The sequence below is a fragment of the Rhinopithecus roxellana genome, chromosome 1, assembly GCF_007565055.1.
Source record: "Rhinopithecus roxellana isolate Shanxi Qingling chromosome 1, ASM756505v1, whole genome shotgun sequence".
NCBI classification, from domain to species: Eukaryota; Metazoa; Chordata; class Mammalia; order Primates; family Cercopithecidae; genus Rhinopithecus; species Rhinopithecus roxellana.
In genome coordinates, this window is record NC_044549.1 from 42,424,799 (window position 1) to 42,439,250 (window position 14,452).

Here is a 14,452-nt window from a genome sequence, read left to right on the forward strand (position 1 = left end):
CTCCAGCCAGGGCAACAGAGCAGGACCCTGTCTCATTTAAAAAAATTTTTAAAAGGCTATGTACGGTGGCTCATGCCTGTAATCCCAGCACTTTGGGAGGCAAAGGTGGGTGGATCACCTGAGGTTAGGAGTTCAAGACCAGCCTGACCAATATGGTAAAACCCTGTTTCTACTAAAAATACAAAAATTGGCCGGGTGTGGTGGCATGGGCCTGTAGTCCCAGCTACTTGGAAGGCTAAGACAGGAGAACTGCTTGAACCCAGGAGGCGGAGGTTGCAGTGAGCCGAGATCACACCATTGCACTCCAGGGTGACAGAGTCTCGCTCTGTCTCAAAAAAAAAAAAAAAAAAAAGACAAGAAAGAAAACAAATCCTCCTATATAAACTCTGGACAAAATATATGAAGGGACTAGAAAATGAACAAAAAAGAAAGCAGAAACTGGAGGGGGGTTGAGACTTGCAAGAAAGAAATGGCAGTGGGTGAATTTTCACTTTTTACCTGAAGGCAGGGCCCAGTCAATACCCTGTAGGTTGGCTAAAAACTTAGATAAAAACCTGGAGTTCACTGATTGACAGAAGTCAGAAGAGAGTTAAGAGTAACTACATTAGTTGGAAATTGAAGGCAATATAGCACAGATAACTAGTGAAGAATAACTCCTAATTCTTCATATAAACTCTGCCCAAATCTCTGACTGACCTCTAAACTGTGCAAGTGTGAACGGATTCCAAGTGGCCAGTTAAAATAAACCAGGGGTCCTCAACTCCCGAGCTGCAGACTAGTAACAGTCCATGACCTGTTAGGAACTGGGCTGCACAGCAAAAGGTGAATTACAGGCAAGGGAGCACTGCTGCCTGAGCTCCGTCTCCTGTCAGATCAGCTGCAGCAAACCCTATTGTGAACTGCACATGCAAGTAATTTAGGTTGTGTGCTCCTTATGGGAATCTAATTGTTTTATCCTAAAACCAAACCATCTCCATCACCCTCCTACCCCCACCTCCACCCCTGGTCTGTGGAAAAATTGTCTTCCATGGAGAAGAGATATGCAAGAGCAAAGAGGATAGTAAAATACTATACCCCATCCCTTCTCACACAGGCTAAGGTCTCAGAGCTGGGAGTCAGGTTTAAAGTGAATGGGAGGTAAGAAACACTGAACTGGAAATAAGATTGATGCTTCCATCTAGAACAAATTGTTTAACACCTGAAAATAAAACTGGTTGTTAGTACCTCAAAGTAACTAAATACCTATAGAGTCTGCCTGAGATTTCATATAAGAGAGAGTTCAAAAAAACAGTGGTAGAAAAAATAATTAAGCTATTCCTTGATTTATATACTGAGTCTAGCCCATTCAATAAATTGGTTATGCAGACATACACACACACAAAAAAATCAAGGAATCTTCTCACAAATTGTATTGAGGGACACTAGCATTCCAAAAAACATTTCAGAGGGATGTATTTTAAAACGCTCTTGTCTAACAAAAGTATAAGATGAACCTGAGATATATAATGAAATCACATCAAAATTATCAAAATCCATCAAAGCAGATCAAAATCAAAATTCATCAGAGCAGAAAGCATTGATACCAAACTTTTGCTCAGTTTTTTTTGAGACACGATCTTACTCTGTCACCCCGGCTGGAGTTCAGTGGCGCTATCAGTGCTTACTGCAGCCTCAACCTCCCGGGCTCAACCAACTCTCCAGCCTCACACCCCCAAGTAGCTGGGACTACAGGCACATGCCACCACACCCAGCTTTTTTTTTTTTTTTTTTAATTTTAGTAGCGATGAGATCTTGCTATGTTGCCCAGGCTAGTCTTGAACTCCTAAGCTCAAGCAATCAGCCTCAGCCTCCCAAAGTACTAGGATTACAGGCGTGAGCCACTGTGCCCAGCCCCACTCAGACGTTCTAGTAGGAATGTTTTTAAGTCATGTATTATTTTTAAAATATACAAAACAAAAAGTAATCTGCAAGGGGGAAAAAGTAGCCATATTTTCTTCCACTTACACCAAGTATATAATAAGATTATTTAACACAAAAATACTTTAATACATCATCTACTATTTTAAAATTAACATTTTTTTTAATTTAATAAGCCCATGTAGGTAAAGGTATTCTCTTACCTTTTGAAAGGCACAGCATTTTTCAGAATCACCTCCACCTCCACAATATTTGCTCTAGCAAGGTCTGCCACAGTATGAAAGCCAGAAGCATAGAGAACCCTGGCTCTCTGAGCATTTAGTAAGGATACCCGAACCAGGTCACACAGCTCCCTCTGGATGCCAAATGTAAGACGCTTCTGAAATTGGGAAAGTAGTAGTTCCATGTTGTGCCATCCCAGACGGTTGGAAAACACTGTAATCATCCCTAGAACATTCATAGAATAAATGTTGAATTGAATTTTTTTTACAGACGAATTCTCCATTTCTTTAGATGTATTTATATTTCCTTGTTTTTTCCCTGCAAAATTGTAAGATTTAACAAGGCCCAAGGTGTAAGTTAACAAGGGAACAGACATATACTAAGAGCCTTAACTAATTGGACAATAAATGTGCTAAGTTTTATGAGATGACATTAAATGTCATCTTATTTATTCTTAATCCTGAAGTTAACACAAGAAAACTGAGGCAGAGCACATAAATGCAAAACAAATAAGAAGCCCTCACCCTAATTCATTTCTCTCTCTCTTTCTTAAGCAAAAGAGAACTCTTAAAAACATGTAAAGGTGCTGGGCGCGGTGGCTCATGCCTGTAATCCCAGCACTCTGGGAGGCTGAGTAGAGCAGATCACCTGAGGTCGGGAGTTTGAGAACAGTCTGACCAACACGGAGAAACCCCGTCTCTACTAAAAATACAAAATTAGCCGGGCATGGTGGAGCATGCCTGTAATCCCAGCTCCTCAGGAGGCTGAGGCAGGAGAATCGCTTGAACTCGGGAGGCGGGAGTTGCAGTGAGCCGAGATCGCGCCACTGCACTCCAGCCTAGGCAACAAGAGAGAAACTCCATCTCAAAAAAAAAAAAAAAAAAAAAATTAGGGATTCTTTCCACCTAGAAGAAAACAAGAGAGTTGGTTTCAATATTCAAGTGCTGAGAGAACTAGAAAGAGAGAAGTTCCCATGTGCATTTTCTTCAAAGAAAGGTTGCTGAGCTCAATAGCTGCACTGTCTTAGAATAAAGAAACCAAAACAAGTGCCATGTCATAAAGACATCCGTGGAATTAAAATTGTTTTTACACTTCCCTACAAGAACATAAACCCCTTGAGGCAGTCTTTCATCTTTGATGCCAGTGAGTCTAAGAGTGAGTCCCTCCCGGCAGGGCGCGGTGGCTCAGGCCTGTAATCCCAACACTTTGGGAGGCCGAGGTGGGTGGATTACGAGGTCAGGAGATCGAGACCATCCTGGCTAACATGGTGAAACCTCGTCTCTACTAAAAATACAAAAAAAAAAAATTAGCCGGGCGTGGTGGCAGGTGCCTGTAGTCCCAGCTACTCGGGAGGCTGAGGCAGGAGAATGGCGTGAACCCGGGAGGTGGAGTTTGCAGTGAGCCGAGATCGTGCCACTGCACTCCAGCCTGGGAGACAGAGCAAGACTCCGTCTCAAAAAAAAAAAAGAGTGAGTCCATCCCTTCTTACCACTATCTCTTCTCATCTTCCCCGCAGTACTCCCTCATAAGCACATATCTTCACGATTAAACCTCTTATACATATAACACAACCTCTCGTAGCCCATAGTTTCCTTCTTAAGGGCTTGTAAGGATTCCTTAGTAAAATCAGACTCAGAATTTCTCATTTGCTTAGGGTTTAATACATTAAGGTAGACCTTAGAATAGATCATTTTTGTAACAGACAGGAGTTCAGAAATCCCTCTCCCTCTTCCATCCTTCTCCTTAACAATATGTATTAATCAGTACCTTTTTTTTTTTTTTTTTGAGACAGAGTCTTGCTCTGTCGCCCAGGCTGGAGTGCAGTGGCATGATCTTGACTCACTGCAACCTCCACCTCCCAGGTTCAAGCAATTCTCTGCCTCAGCCTCCTGAGTATCTGGAATTACAAGCACCCACCACCACACGTGGCCAATTTTTTGTATTTTCAGTAGAGATGGGGTTTTACCATCTTGGTCATGCTGGTCTTGAACTCCTGACCTCGTGATCCACCCGACTCAGCCTCCCAAATTGCTGGGATTACAGGCATGAGTCACCGCGCCTGGCAATCAGTACCTTAATGAGAAAGGGGAGACCACAGAGAACTCTGTTTCTGTTTCTTCTTGCAACAGGAAAAAGCGAAGAAAAAGGAAAACAGAAAGGAGGATAGTCAGCAGGTTGCTAAGGAATAGAGGCCAAGACATTCAGCTAGTTACCAATCCTCTGTAACATGGTACTGAGCCCTGAGGAGCCACAGTTTTGAATTTTCTGATGATGACAAGAACTGTACAAAATTATAGCACTTTTAAAGAGGCCTACAATAAAATGGGATTTGAAAAAAAAAGCAATCTTAACTCGACTTCAAATCATAGTCTTAAATAACTATGAAACCCTTTGTTTAACTGACCTGCATAAACAGCAGCTGACTGTTGCAAAGATTGAATCTGTCCACGATTGCATCCATATTTCTGATTAATTTCCCTTAAGGGAACTTCACTGATTAAATCTAATAGCACAAGACTGGTGAAAAACCTGGGAATAAATCATCAAAAGCATGGTAAGAGATCATTCACGTCTACTAGGAGATACAGTGTGTGTTGCAAAATGACTAAGAACTGGAAAGGCAACAGAGGACTTATATAATACATTCTGGTAAGATTCTTAATAGAAAATAGGGTTACTGGCCGGGCGCGGTGGCTCAAGCCTGTAATCCCAGCACTTTGGGAGGCCGAGGCGGGTGGATCACGAGGTCAGGAGATCAAGACCATACTGGCTATCACGGTGAAACCCCCGTCTCTACTAAAAATACAAAAAATTAGCTGGGCATGGTGGCACATGCCTGTAGTCCCAGCTATTCGGGAGGCTGAGGCAGGAGAATTGCTTGAATCCGGGAGGCGGAAGTTGCAGTGAGCCGAGATTGTGCCACTGCACTCCAGCCTGGGCAACAGAGTGAGACTCCATCTTAAAAAAAAAAAAAAAAAAAAGAAAGAAAGAAAATAGGGTTACTGGACAAAGATTGAGATCAATGCTTGCAAAGCAAGTTTTGACATGCATTAGTACTATAGTAAAGAACTAATGTGTGTATAACAAAAAGTTGCCCATATTCAATATTGCTGCTATCAAGAAATGAGCTTGGTTCAAGAAATGTGATGACACAAAAACTTAAAACATAACTTGATATACAGTTACATGTAAATCATTACTCCAATAAAATGACAATATAAATATAGCATCCAATTTTGATTTGAAAGGCAACAGTAGCAAAAGTAATCCAAGTATATAAATCCTTACAAAATTTATACTTAACCATATTATAAATAATATACTAAAGACTGCTTTTTAAGAAAAATCATTTCATTATATTTCTCTCTTTTTTTTTTTGAGATGGAATCTCACTCTGTTGCCCAGGCTGGAGTGTTGTGACACAATCTTAGCTCACTGCAACCTCCATCTCCCAGGTTCAAGCAATTCCCCCACCTCAGCCTCCCAAGTAGCTGGGATTACAGGTACACACCACCACAAATGGCTAATTTTTGTATTTTTAGTAGAGACAGGGTTTTACCACATTGGCTAGGCTGGTCTCGAACTCCTGACCTCAAGTGATCCACCCACTTTGGCCTCCCAAAGTGCTGGGATTACAGGTGTGAGCCACTGTACCCAGCCAATTTCATTATATTTCAAAGAAGCTAACAGCCTGTATCAATTTATCCACCTGAATCTTTTAATTAGCTCTTCTTCCCTATTGGTAGTGAATCACTTCTAAGCATGCTATAAAGCATAACCCCAGGTGAAGTCACAGTAAGTTGGTGGTTCTTCTGATCAACAGCTTCTTTACAAAAGAGAGGTAATTAAATATTATACTTAAAATATAAGATCTTTATATATAAGGGCTACTAAACTATGAACTGCAGAAAGAAACTAAAATACCAATAAATTCATTAAATACAGAAAACTTGCCAGGCGTGGTGGCTCACACCTGTAATCCCAGCACTTTGGGAGGCGGAGGCGGGCAGATCACCTGAGGTCAGGAGTTTAAGACTAGCCTGACAAACATGGAGAAACCCCGTCTCTATTAAAAACACAAAACTAGCCAGGCATGGTGGCATATGCCTGTAATCCCAGTTTCTCTGCAGGCTCAGGCAGGAGAATCGCTTGAACTCGGGAGGCGGAGGTTGTGGTGAGCCGAGATCGTGCCATTGCACTCCAGCCTGGGCAACAAGAGCAAAACTCCATCTCAAAAAAAAAAAAGAAAATGAAAAAAAAAAAAAAAACTGAAAAATCTTATACTCTGCCAAAATTTTGATTTTATTGACAATGAAAGTGACTACAATAAACTGGGTATCTACTACATGCAAGACACGGTGTTAAATACTGGAAAGCCCAGAGACCTTGACGTTTACCTTTTATGGATGGCCATTTGTCGATGCTGTCTCTCAGTTCTGGTTACTACTTTTCCTTTCACACAGCGGGCCAAGAACCCCTCTTCAACTCCCACTAGCTCTGCCACCCTTTTCATTGAAGTTGGCAACTTCTCCCATAAACAGAAAAATCGATACCAATCAATAGTAGTCCAATCCTCGAACATAGGTGTAACCTAAAAGGAAGAAGTATTATTCATTAACTAAAACTATTACATTACAAAAAACCATCATACACAACCTTCATATTAAAGACAAAAACCAGGCATGATGGTATGCGCCTATAGTCCCAGCTACTCCAAAGGCTGAGATGGAAAGATCACTGGAACCCAAAAGTTTGAGGCTGCAGTGAGCTATGACTGCGCCACTGCACTCTAGCTCAACTGACCAGGTGAGACTCTGTCTCCAAAAAAAATGAAATAAAGTAAGATAAATAAAATGGCCGGCTGTGGTGGTTCATGCCTGTAATCCCAACGTTTTAGGAGGCCCAGGCAGGAGGATCGCTTGAGCCCAGGAGTTTGAGGCTACGGTAAGTTATGACTGTGCTACCGCACTCCAGCCTGGGCAACAGAGCAAGATTCCATTTCAAAAAATTACAATAAAATAAAATTACTTAAAATAAAAAGACAAAGGCCTCAAGATTTACAAAAATGTCTAACTGCGATAATACTTCATTCATATGGAAACATCATTTATTCACAAACAATGCACTGCCAGGACAAATGGGAAGAGATCATTAAGCATACAAACTGGATTTTATAGAACCCAAGTCTTTTTTTTTTTTTTTTTTTTTTTAAGACAAGGTCTTGTTCTATCATCCAGGCTGGGATACAGTTCACTGCAGCTTCAACCTCCTGTGCTCAAGCAATCCTCCCACCTCAGCCTCCCAAGTAACTGGGTCTATAAGGTGAGTGCCACCACATCTGCCTAATTTTCTAATTTTTTTGGTGAAACTGGGTTTTATCCTGTTGCCCAGGTTGGTCTCTGACTCCCGGCCTCAAGCAATTCTCCTGCCTCAGACTCTCCAAATGCTGGGATTACAGGCGTCAGCCACTGCACCTGGCCAGAACCTAAGTTTTTAATCATAGACACTTCTAATATCAATATTCTAACTGTAGTTAGAATCTTAAGCATTCTGACTAATTTTCAAGAAAGAATCAATAACATAGAGGAGAGAAGGGAAGAATCAATATTCAGAGTTGATATATACCCAAAATGTCAAGATTCAACAAAAATTATGAAACATAAGAAATAGGAACGTGCATCTCAAACACAGGAGGAAAAGCAGGCAAAAGAAATAAAAAGAAATACCTTTGAGAGGCTCCAGCTACTGAAATAAGACTTCAAAGCAAACATTATAAACATGGTTTAAAAAAAAAAAAAAAAAAAAAAGGCATGCTTGAAGTAAAAGGCACGATGTCAATGTCTCATTAAGTAGAGAATACAATAAAGAGAAAATAATTTTTAAAAGAACCAAATGAAAATTCTGGAGTTAAAAGTACAATAACTGGCCAGGCACAGTGGCTCGTGCCTATAAACCCAGCACTTTGGGAGGCTGAAAGGAGAGGACCACTTGAGCTCAGGAGTTCGAGACCAGCATGAGCAACATGGTGAAACACTGTCTCTACAAAAAAATACAAAAATTAGCCAGGGATGATGGCATATGCCTCTGGTCCCAGCTACTTGGGAGGCTGAGGTGGGAAGACTGCTTGAGCCCAGAAGGTCAAGGCTGCAGTGAGCCGTAACTGTGCCACTGTACTCTTGTCTGGGCAAAAACCTGTCTCCAAAAAAAAAAAAAAAAAAAAGTGCAATAACTAAAATGGGGTTTACTATGTTGCCCAGGTTGGTCTTGAACTCTTAAACTCAAATACGCTCCTGCCTTGGCCTTGGCCTTCCAAAGTGCTAGGATTAAAGGCGTGAGCCACTGAACCTGGACCTAAAATGGATAATTTACTAGAGAGATCAACAAGATATCCAAGCTGGCATAAGAAAGAATCGGCAAACATGCATAGATTCATAATGACTATGCAATCTGAAAGAGGGAGAAGAGAAAACAGAAAAAATGAACAGAGCCTTAAAGGAATATGAGAAACATTAAGTGTACCGACATATGCATAATGAGTACCAGAAGACAGAAAGGCAAAGGAAAATCATCTGAAGAATTTATGGCTGAAAGTATTCCAAATTTGATGGAAAACATTAACCTACATATCTAAGAAACTCAGTGAACTCCAAGCAGGATACATGCAAAGACATCCACACAAAGACGCATCACAGTCAAAACATTAAAGCTAAAGAAAAAAAATCTTGAAAACAGCAAGTCATCGTGTATAAGAGAAACCTGATAAGATTAACAGCTAACTTCTCACCAGAAACAAGAAGGCCAGAAAATGCAGTGAGATGACATATCAAACCACTCAAAGAAAAAAGAAATCTGTCAACTAAACATTGTTTTTTCTTTTGAAACAGGGTCTGGCTCTGTCACTCTGGCTGGAGTGCAGTGGCACAATCTCAGGTCACTGCAACGTCTACCTCCTGGGCTAAAGCCACCCCCCCACCTCAGCCTCCCAGGTAGCTGAGACTATAGGTGCATACCACCACACCTGGCTAATTTTTGTATTTTTCTGGTAAAGACGGAGTTTCACCGTGTTGCTGGTCTCAAACTTCTAGCCTTAAGCCATCTACCTGCCTCAGCCTCCCAAAGTGCTGGGATTACAGGCATGAGCTACCATGCCCAGCCTCAACTAAGAATCTTATATAAAGGAGAGTTATTTTTCAAAAATAAAAACATAACAGAAACATTCCCAGATAAACAAAACCTGAGAAAATTTTACTAGCAAATCCATTTTATAAGAAATTCTAGCCAGGCGCAGCGGCTCACGCCTGTAATCCCAGAATTTGGGGAGGCTGGGTGGGCAGGGGGGTGGGGGTTGGATCACTCGAGGTCAGGAGTTCGAGACTAGCCTGGTCAACATGGTAAAACCCTGTCTCTACTAAAAATACAAAAAAAAATTAGCCAGAAGTGGTGGCACATGCCTGTGATCCCAGGGACTCAGGAGACTGAGGCATGAGAATTGCTTGAACCTGGGAGGCAGAGGTTGCAGTGAGCAGAGACTGCACCACTGCACTCCAGCCTGGGCAACAGAATGAGACTCTGTTTCCAAAAAAAAAAAAAAGAAGAAGAAACAAAGAAATACTAAAGAAAGCTCTTCAGGTTGAAAGAAACTCACCCAAAACCGTATTTCAATTCCAAACAAAAAAATCAAAAGAGCATCAACAAAGGAAATTATGTGGGTACCTATAAAAACAGTATCATTACATATTTCTCTTTTCTTCTGACTGATTTAAAAGGCAACTTATAAAACAATATGCATATAATTGTACTGTATTGGGTTTGTTTGTTTGAGACACGGTCTCACTCTATTGCCCAGGCTGGAGTGCAGTGGCACAATCTCAGCTCACTGCAACCTCTACCTCCCGGGTTCAAGTGATTCTCGTGCCTCAGCCTCCTGAGTAGCTAGACTTATAGATATGCACCACCACACCCAGCTCATTTTTGTATTTTTAGTAAAGATGGGGCTTCACCATGATAGCCAGGCTGGTCTTGAACTCCTGACCTCAAGTGGTCCACCCGCCTCAGCCTACCAAAGTGCTGAGATTACAGGCATGAGCCATCACGCCCTGCCAATATGCATATAATTGTATTGTTGGGCCTATAACATATAAAAATCACAATATATTTGACAGTATCAGCCTACAGGAGGCAGGTGAAAGCAAAGCTGGCACTGAACTAAGGCAATGACAAGAGATGGTGTCCCAAATCCAAAGAAATAAATGAAGAAAAAAACACAATCATAAATAAGAGCGTTAATGAAGCAAATTCTGTAAATGTATATTTGCTCTCCCTTCTTCTCTCAGCTTCTCTAAAAACATCAAATTACATAAGATACTAAGTATAAAAACATAGTTAGGTTTGCAACACATAATGATGCAATAAGTACAACAATGGCACAAAAAAAGGAATCAAAACAGAGTTATTTAAGAATACTTCTTTATCTCACTGCAATTAAGTTAGTATAAATTTTAAGCTGTACCTGATAATCCCTTGAGTAACCACTAAAAAAAAAAAAAAGAAAAAAAGAGGGCAAAAAATATAGAGAAAAATGTACAAAATTAAAATGTGATACAATTTTGTGCTGCATAATGACATTTTGGTCAATGACAAACTGCATATATGACAGTAGTCCCATTAGATTATAATGGAGCTGAAAAATTAATATTGCCTAGTGATATCACAGTCATCAAAACGTCTAACGTGTTGCATTACCTTTTCTATGTTTAGAAATGTCTAGATACACAAATACTTACCATTGTATTACAACTGCCTACAGTATTCAGTAGAGTAACATGCTAAACAAGTTTGTAGCCTAGCAGCAGTTAGGCGATACCATATATCCTAGGTGTACAGCAGGCCATACCATCTAAATTTGTGTAAGTACACTCTGTAATATTCACACAAGAACAAAATTTCCTAAAGATGCAATTCTCAGAATGTATCACTGTCCTTAAGCGAAATGACTATACTAAAAAATATTCCCTTCATTCAAAAAAGAGCCGTAAAAGAGGTATAGGGGAACAAATTCTCTGAGAATACCGACTGTAGCTGAAAACTTCAATACCCGACTTTCAACAATGAATAGAACTACTAAGAAAATCAAAAGGAAATAGAAGACTAAAACAACACTCTAAGTCAATTAGACCTAAGAGACATCTATAGAACTCCACCAAACCATAGCAAAATGTATAGTTGTCTCTTGTTATCTGTGGGGGATTGGTTCCAGGACCTCCTGCAGATAACAAAATCCATGGATGCTCAAGTCTCTGATATAAAATGATAGTGTCTATATATAAACTAGACACATCCTGCTATATACAGAGTAATCATCTAGAGTAATTATAATACCTAACACCACATAAATACTATGTAAATAGCTGATAAACTGTATTATTTAGGGAATAATGACAAAAGAAACCGTAAGTTCAGTACAGAAAATAACTTTTTTCAGATAGTCTCACTCTGTCACCCAGGCTGGAGTGCAATGGCGCGATCTTGGCTCACTGCAACCTCTGCTTCCTGGGTTCAAGTGATTCTTCTGCCTCAGCCTCCCAAGTAGCTGGGATTGCAGGCGAGTGCCACCACACCCAGCTAATTTTGTATTTTGTAATTTTGTATTTTTAGTACAGACAGGGTTTCACCATGTTGGTCAGGCTGGTCTCAAACTCCTGACCTCAGATGATCCGCTGAAAGAAAGAAAAGAAAGAAAGAAGGAAAGAAAAAGAAAGAGGAAAGGAAAGGAAAGGGAAAGGGAAAGGGAAAGGGGAAAAGAAAAGAGAGAGAGAAAGAAAAGAAAACAAAATTGAAAACTATTTAGCTGGACTGATGAAGAAATGATGCAGGAAGATTCAAATTACTAAAATCAGGAATGAAAGAGGAACCACCCCCATTATCCTTACATAAATAAAAAGGATTAGAAGGGAACACTATGAACAACTAAATGCCAACAGATTAGATAATCTATGTGGACTATTTTCTGGAAACACACAAACTACCAAAACTGATTGAAGAAAAAATAGAAACTTTGAATAGTTATAACAAGTAAAAAGATTAAATTCATCATCAAAACATTTACTCCAAAGTAAATCACAGGCCCAGGTGGCTTGACTGGTGAAATTCACCAAACATTTAAATAACAATTAACAGCAATCTTTAACAAATTCTTCAAAAAAAAAGAAAAAAAAAAACAGAAGAGGAAGAAATATATCCTAACTCATACTGTGCAGTTAATATTACTCCAAAACCACACAAAGACATCACAAGAAAAGAGAACTACAGGTCAATGTATCTTATGACGAAAATACTAGCAAACCAAATAAAATACCAGCAAACCAAATCCAGCAACATAAAAAGGATTATACAACCTAACCAAGTCAGATACTCTTTTTGGAATGGAAGTATTTATCCAATGCCTATACCCCCATTGCATCTTGGGAGTAACTAACTTAGCTTTTTTATTTCATGGCCTCATGGGTGAAAAGCACTAGCCTTCTTTCAGATGAGACTTTGGACTTTCGAGTTAATGATGCAATGAGTTAAGACTTTGGGGGACTGTTGGGAAGGGATGGTTGTATCTTGGAATATGAGAAGGTCATGAGATTTAGGGGCCCAAGGGTGGATTTATATAGTTTAGATATGTGTCCCCACCGAATTTGATGTTGAAATGTAATCTTCAATGCTGGAGATGGGGCCTGGTGGCAGGTGATTGGATCATGAAGACCGTTTCTTATGGTTTAACACCATCCCCCTTGGTGCTGTCATTGCAACAGTGAGTTCTTGTGAGATCTGGTTGTTAAAAAGTGAGTGGCACCTCCCACCTCTCTCTCACTCTCTTTCTCTTGCTCTGGCCATATAAGATGTGCCTGTTTCCCCTTCACTTTCTGCCATGATTGGAAGCTTTCTGAGGCTTCCCCAGAAGTAGAAGCCACAGTGCTTCCTGTACAGCCTGCAGAATGATGAGCCAATTAAACTTCTTTTCTTTATAAATTATCCAGTCTCCATAAGTTCTTTACAGCAGTGTGAGAATGGACTAATACAGTAAGCCAAAAAGAATAGCTATGAACACTGAAAAAGCAGAGCAATGAAGGGAAACTTGCCCTACCAGAAAGTTTTTACTTAGAACAGAGGCACTGGCACAAAAATCAGTCAAACTGGTATTTTGTCAGACCAGGAAGTGAAACAGAAATATACACAATGACAAATGGAATTAGAAATGTACCCAAATACAAATGGAAATACAGAAGATAAAAGTTGCCATCTTGAGTCATTATGTAAACTAATTTTTTAATAAATGATGCTGAGATTACAGATAGCCATTATGAAAAAAACATGAAACTGAAGAACCATATACTAGAATACACTCCAAATGAAGCAGAGCTCAAAATAGGGGGAGGCCAGGCACAGTGGCTCACACCTCTAATCCCAGCACTTTGGGAGGCCGAGGCAGGTGGATCACCTGAGGTTGGAAGTTCAAGACCAACCTGACCAACATGGAGAAACCCCATCTCTACTAAAAAAAAAAAATACAAAATTAGCCAGGCATGATGGCACATGCCTGTAATCCCACCTACTCAGGAGGCTGAGGCAAGAGAATCGCTTGAACCCAGGAGGCGGAGGTTGCGGTGAGCCAAGATTGCACCTTGCACTCCAGCCTGGGCAACAAGAGCAAAACTCCATCCCGAAAAAAAAAGAAATAGGGGGACCACAACTATACAATTACTTGAAGAAAATGTGGGTGAATTCCTTAATGATCTCAGAGCAAAAAAAAGTTCTCACTAATTCAAAAGTTCATAAATTCAACTGCATTTTTTAAAAAATGCTATATAAAACATAGGATAAGCAAAGTCAAAAGACAAGTGAAAAACCAAGAGGAAAATCCTTCGACTTATACCACAAAGCACCAATCTCCCTAATATATAAAAAACCTTTAAAACTAAAAACAAAACAAAAAACAAACAAACACCACACACAACAGAACAATGAGCAAAAGACATGGACAATTCACTGGGGAGGGAGGTGAGGAATCCTCCCATTAGCAATCACTTCCCATTTTCATCCAAACTCCTCACACTGCCCCAGCCCTGGGTAACTACTAAGGCACTAAATGTACTTTTTGTTTCTATAGACTGCCATTCTGGACATTTTATATAAATGGGGGAAAATGTTCAAATTTACTCATAATGTAAAAAAAATGTAAACTAAAACTACACTCAAAATTACAAAAGCTTAACAATATTCTCACTACTTGCGAGGCCGTGAAAAAACAACTACTCTCATTATCACT

General features: G+C 40.0%; 1 protein-coding gene across 2 annotated transcripts in view; it reads right to left on the reverse strand.

Moving 5' to 3' along the window:
• POLQ (DNA polymerase theta) overlaps positions 1 to 14,452 on the reverse strand; it is a 141,161-nt gene that overhangs the window by 86,713 nt on the left and 39,996 nt on the right. For both annotated transcript variants that reach the window (XM_030941682.1, XM_010370508.2), the window contains 3 exons: positions 6,537 to 6,730; positions 4,544 to 4,668; positions 2,121 to 2,364 (listed from right to left, as the gene is read on the reverse strand). In XM_030941682.1, coding sequence (XP_030797542.1) covers positions 2,121 to 2,364; positions 4,544 to 4,668; positions 6,537 to 6,730 — 563 coding nt within the window. The remainder of the gene's footprint in view (positions 1 to 2,120; positions 2,365 to 4,543; positions 4,669 to 6,536; positions 6,731 to 14,452) is intronic.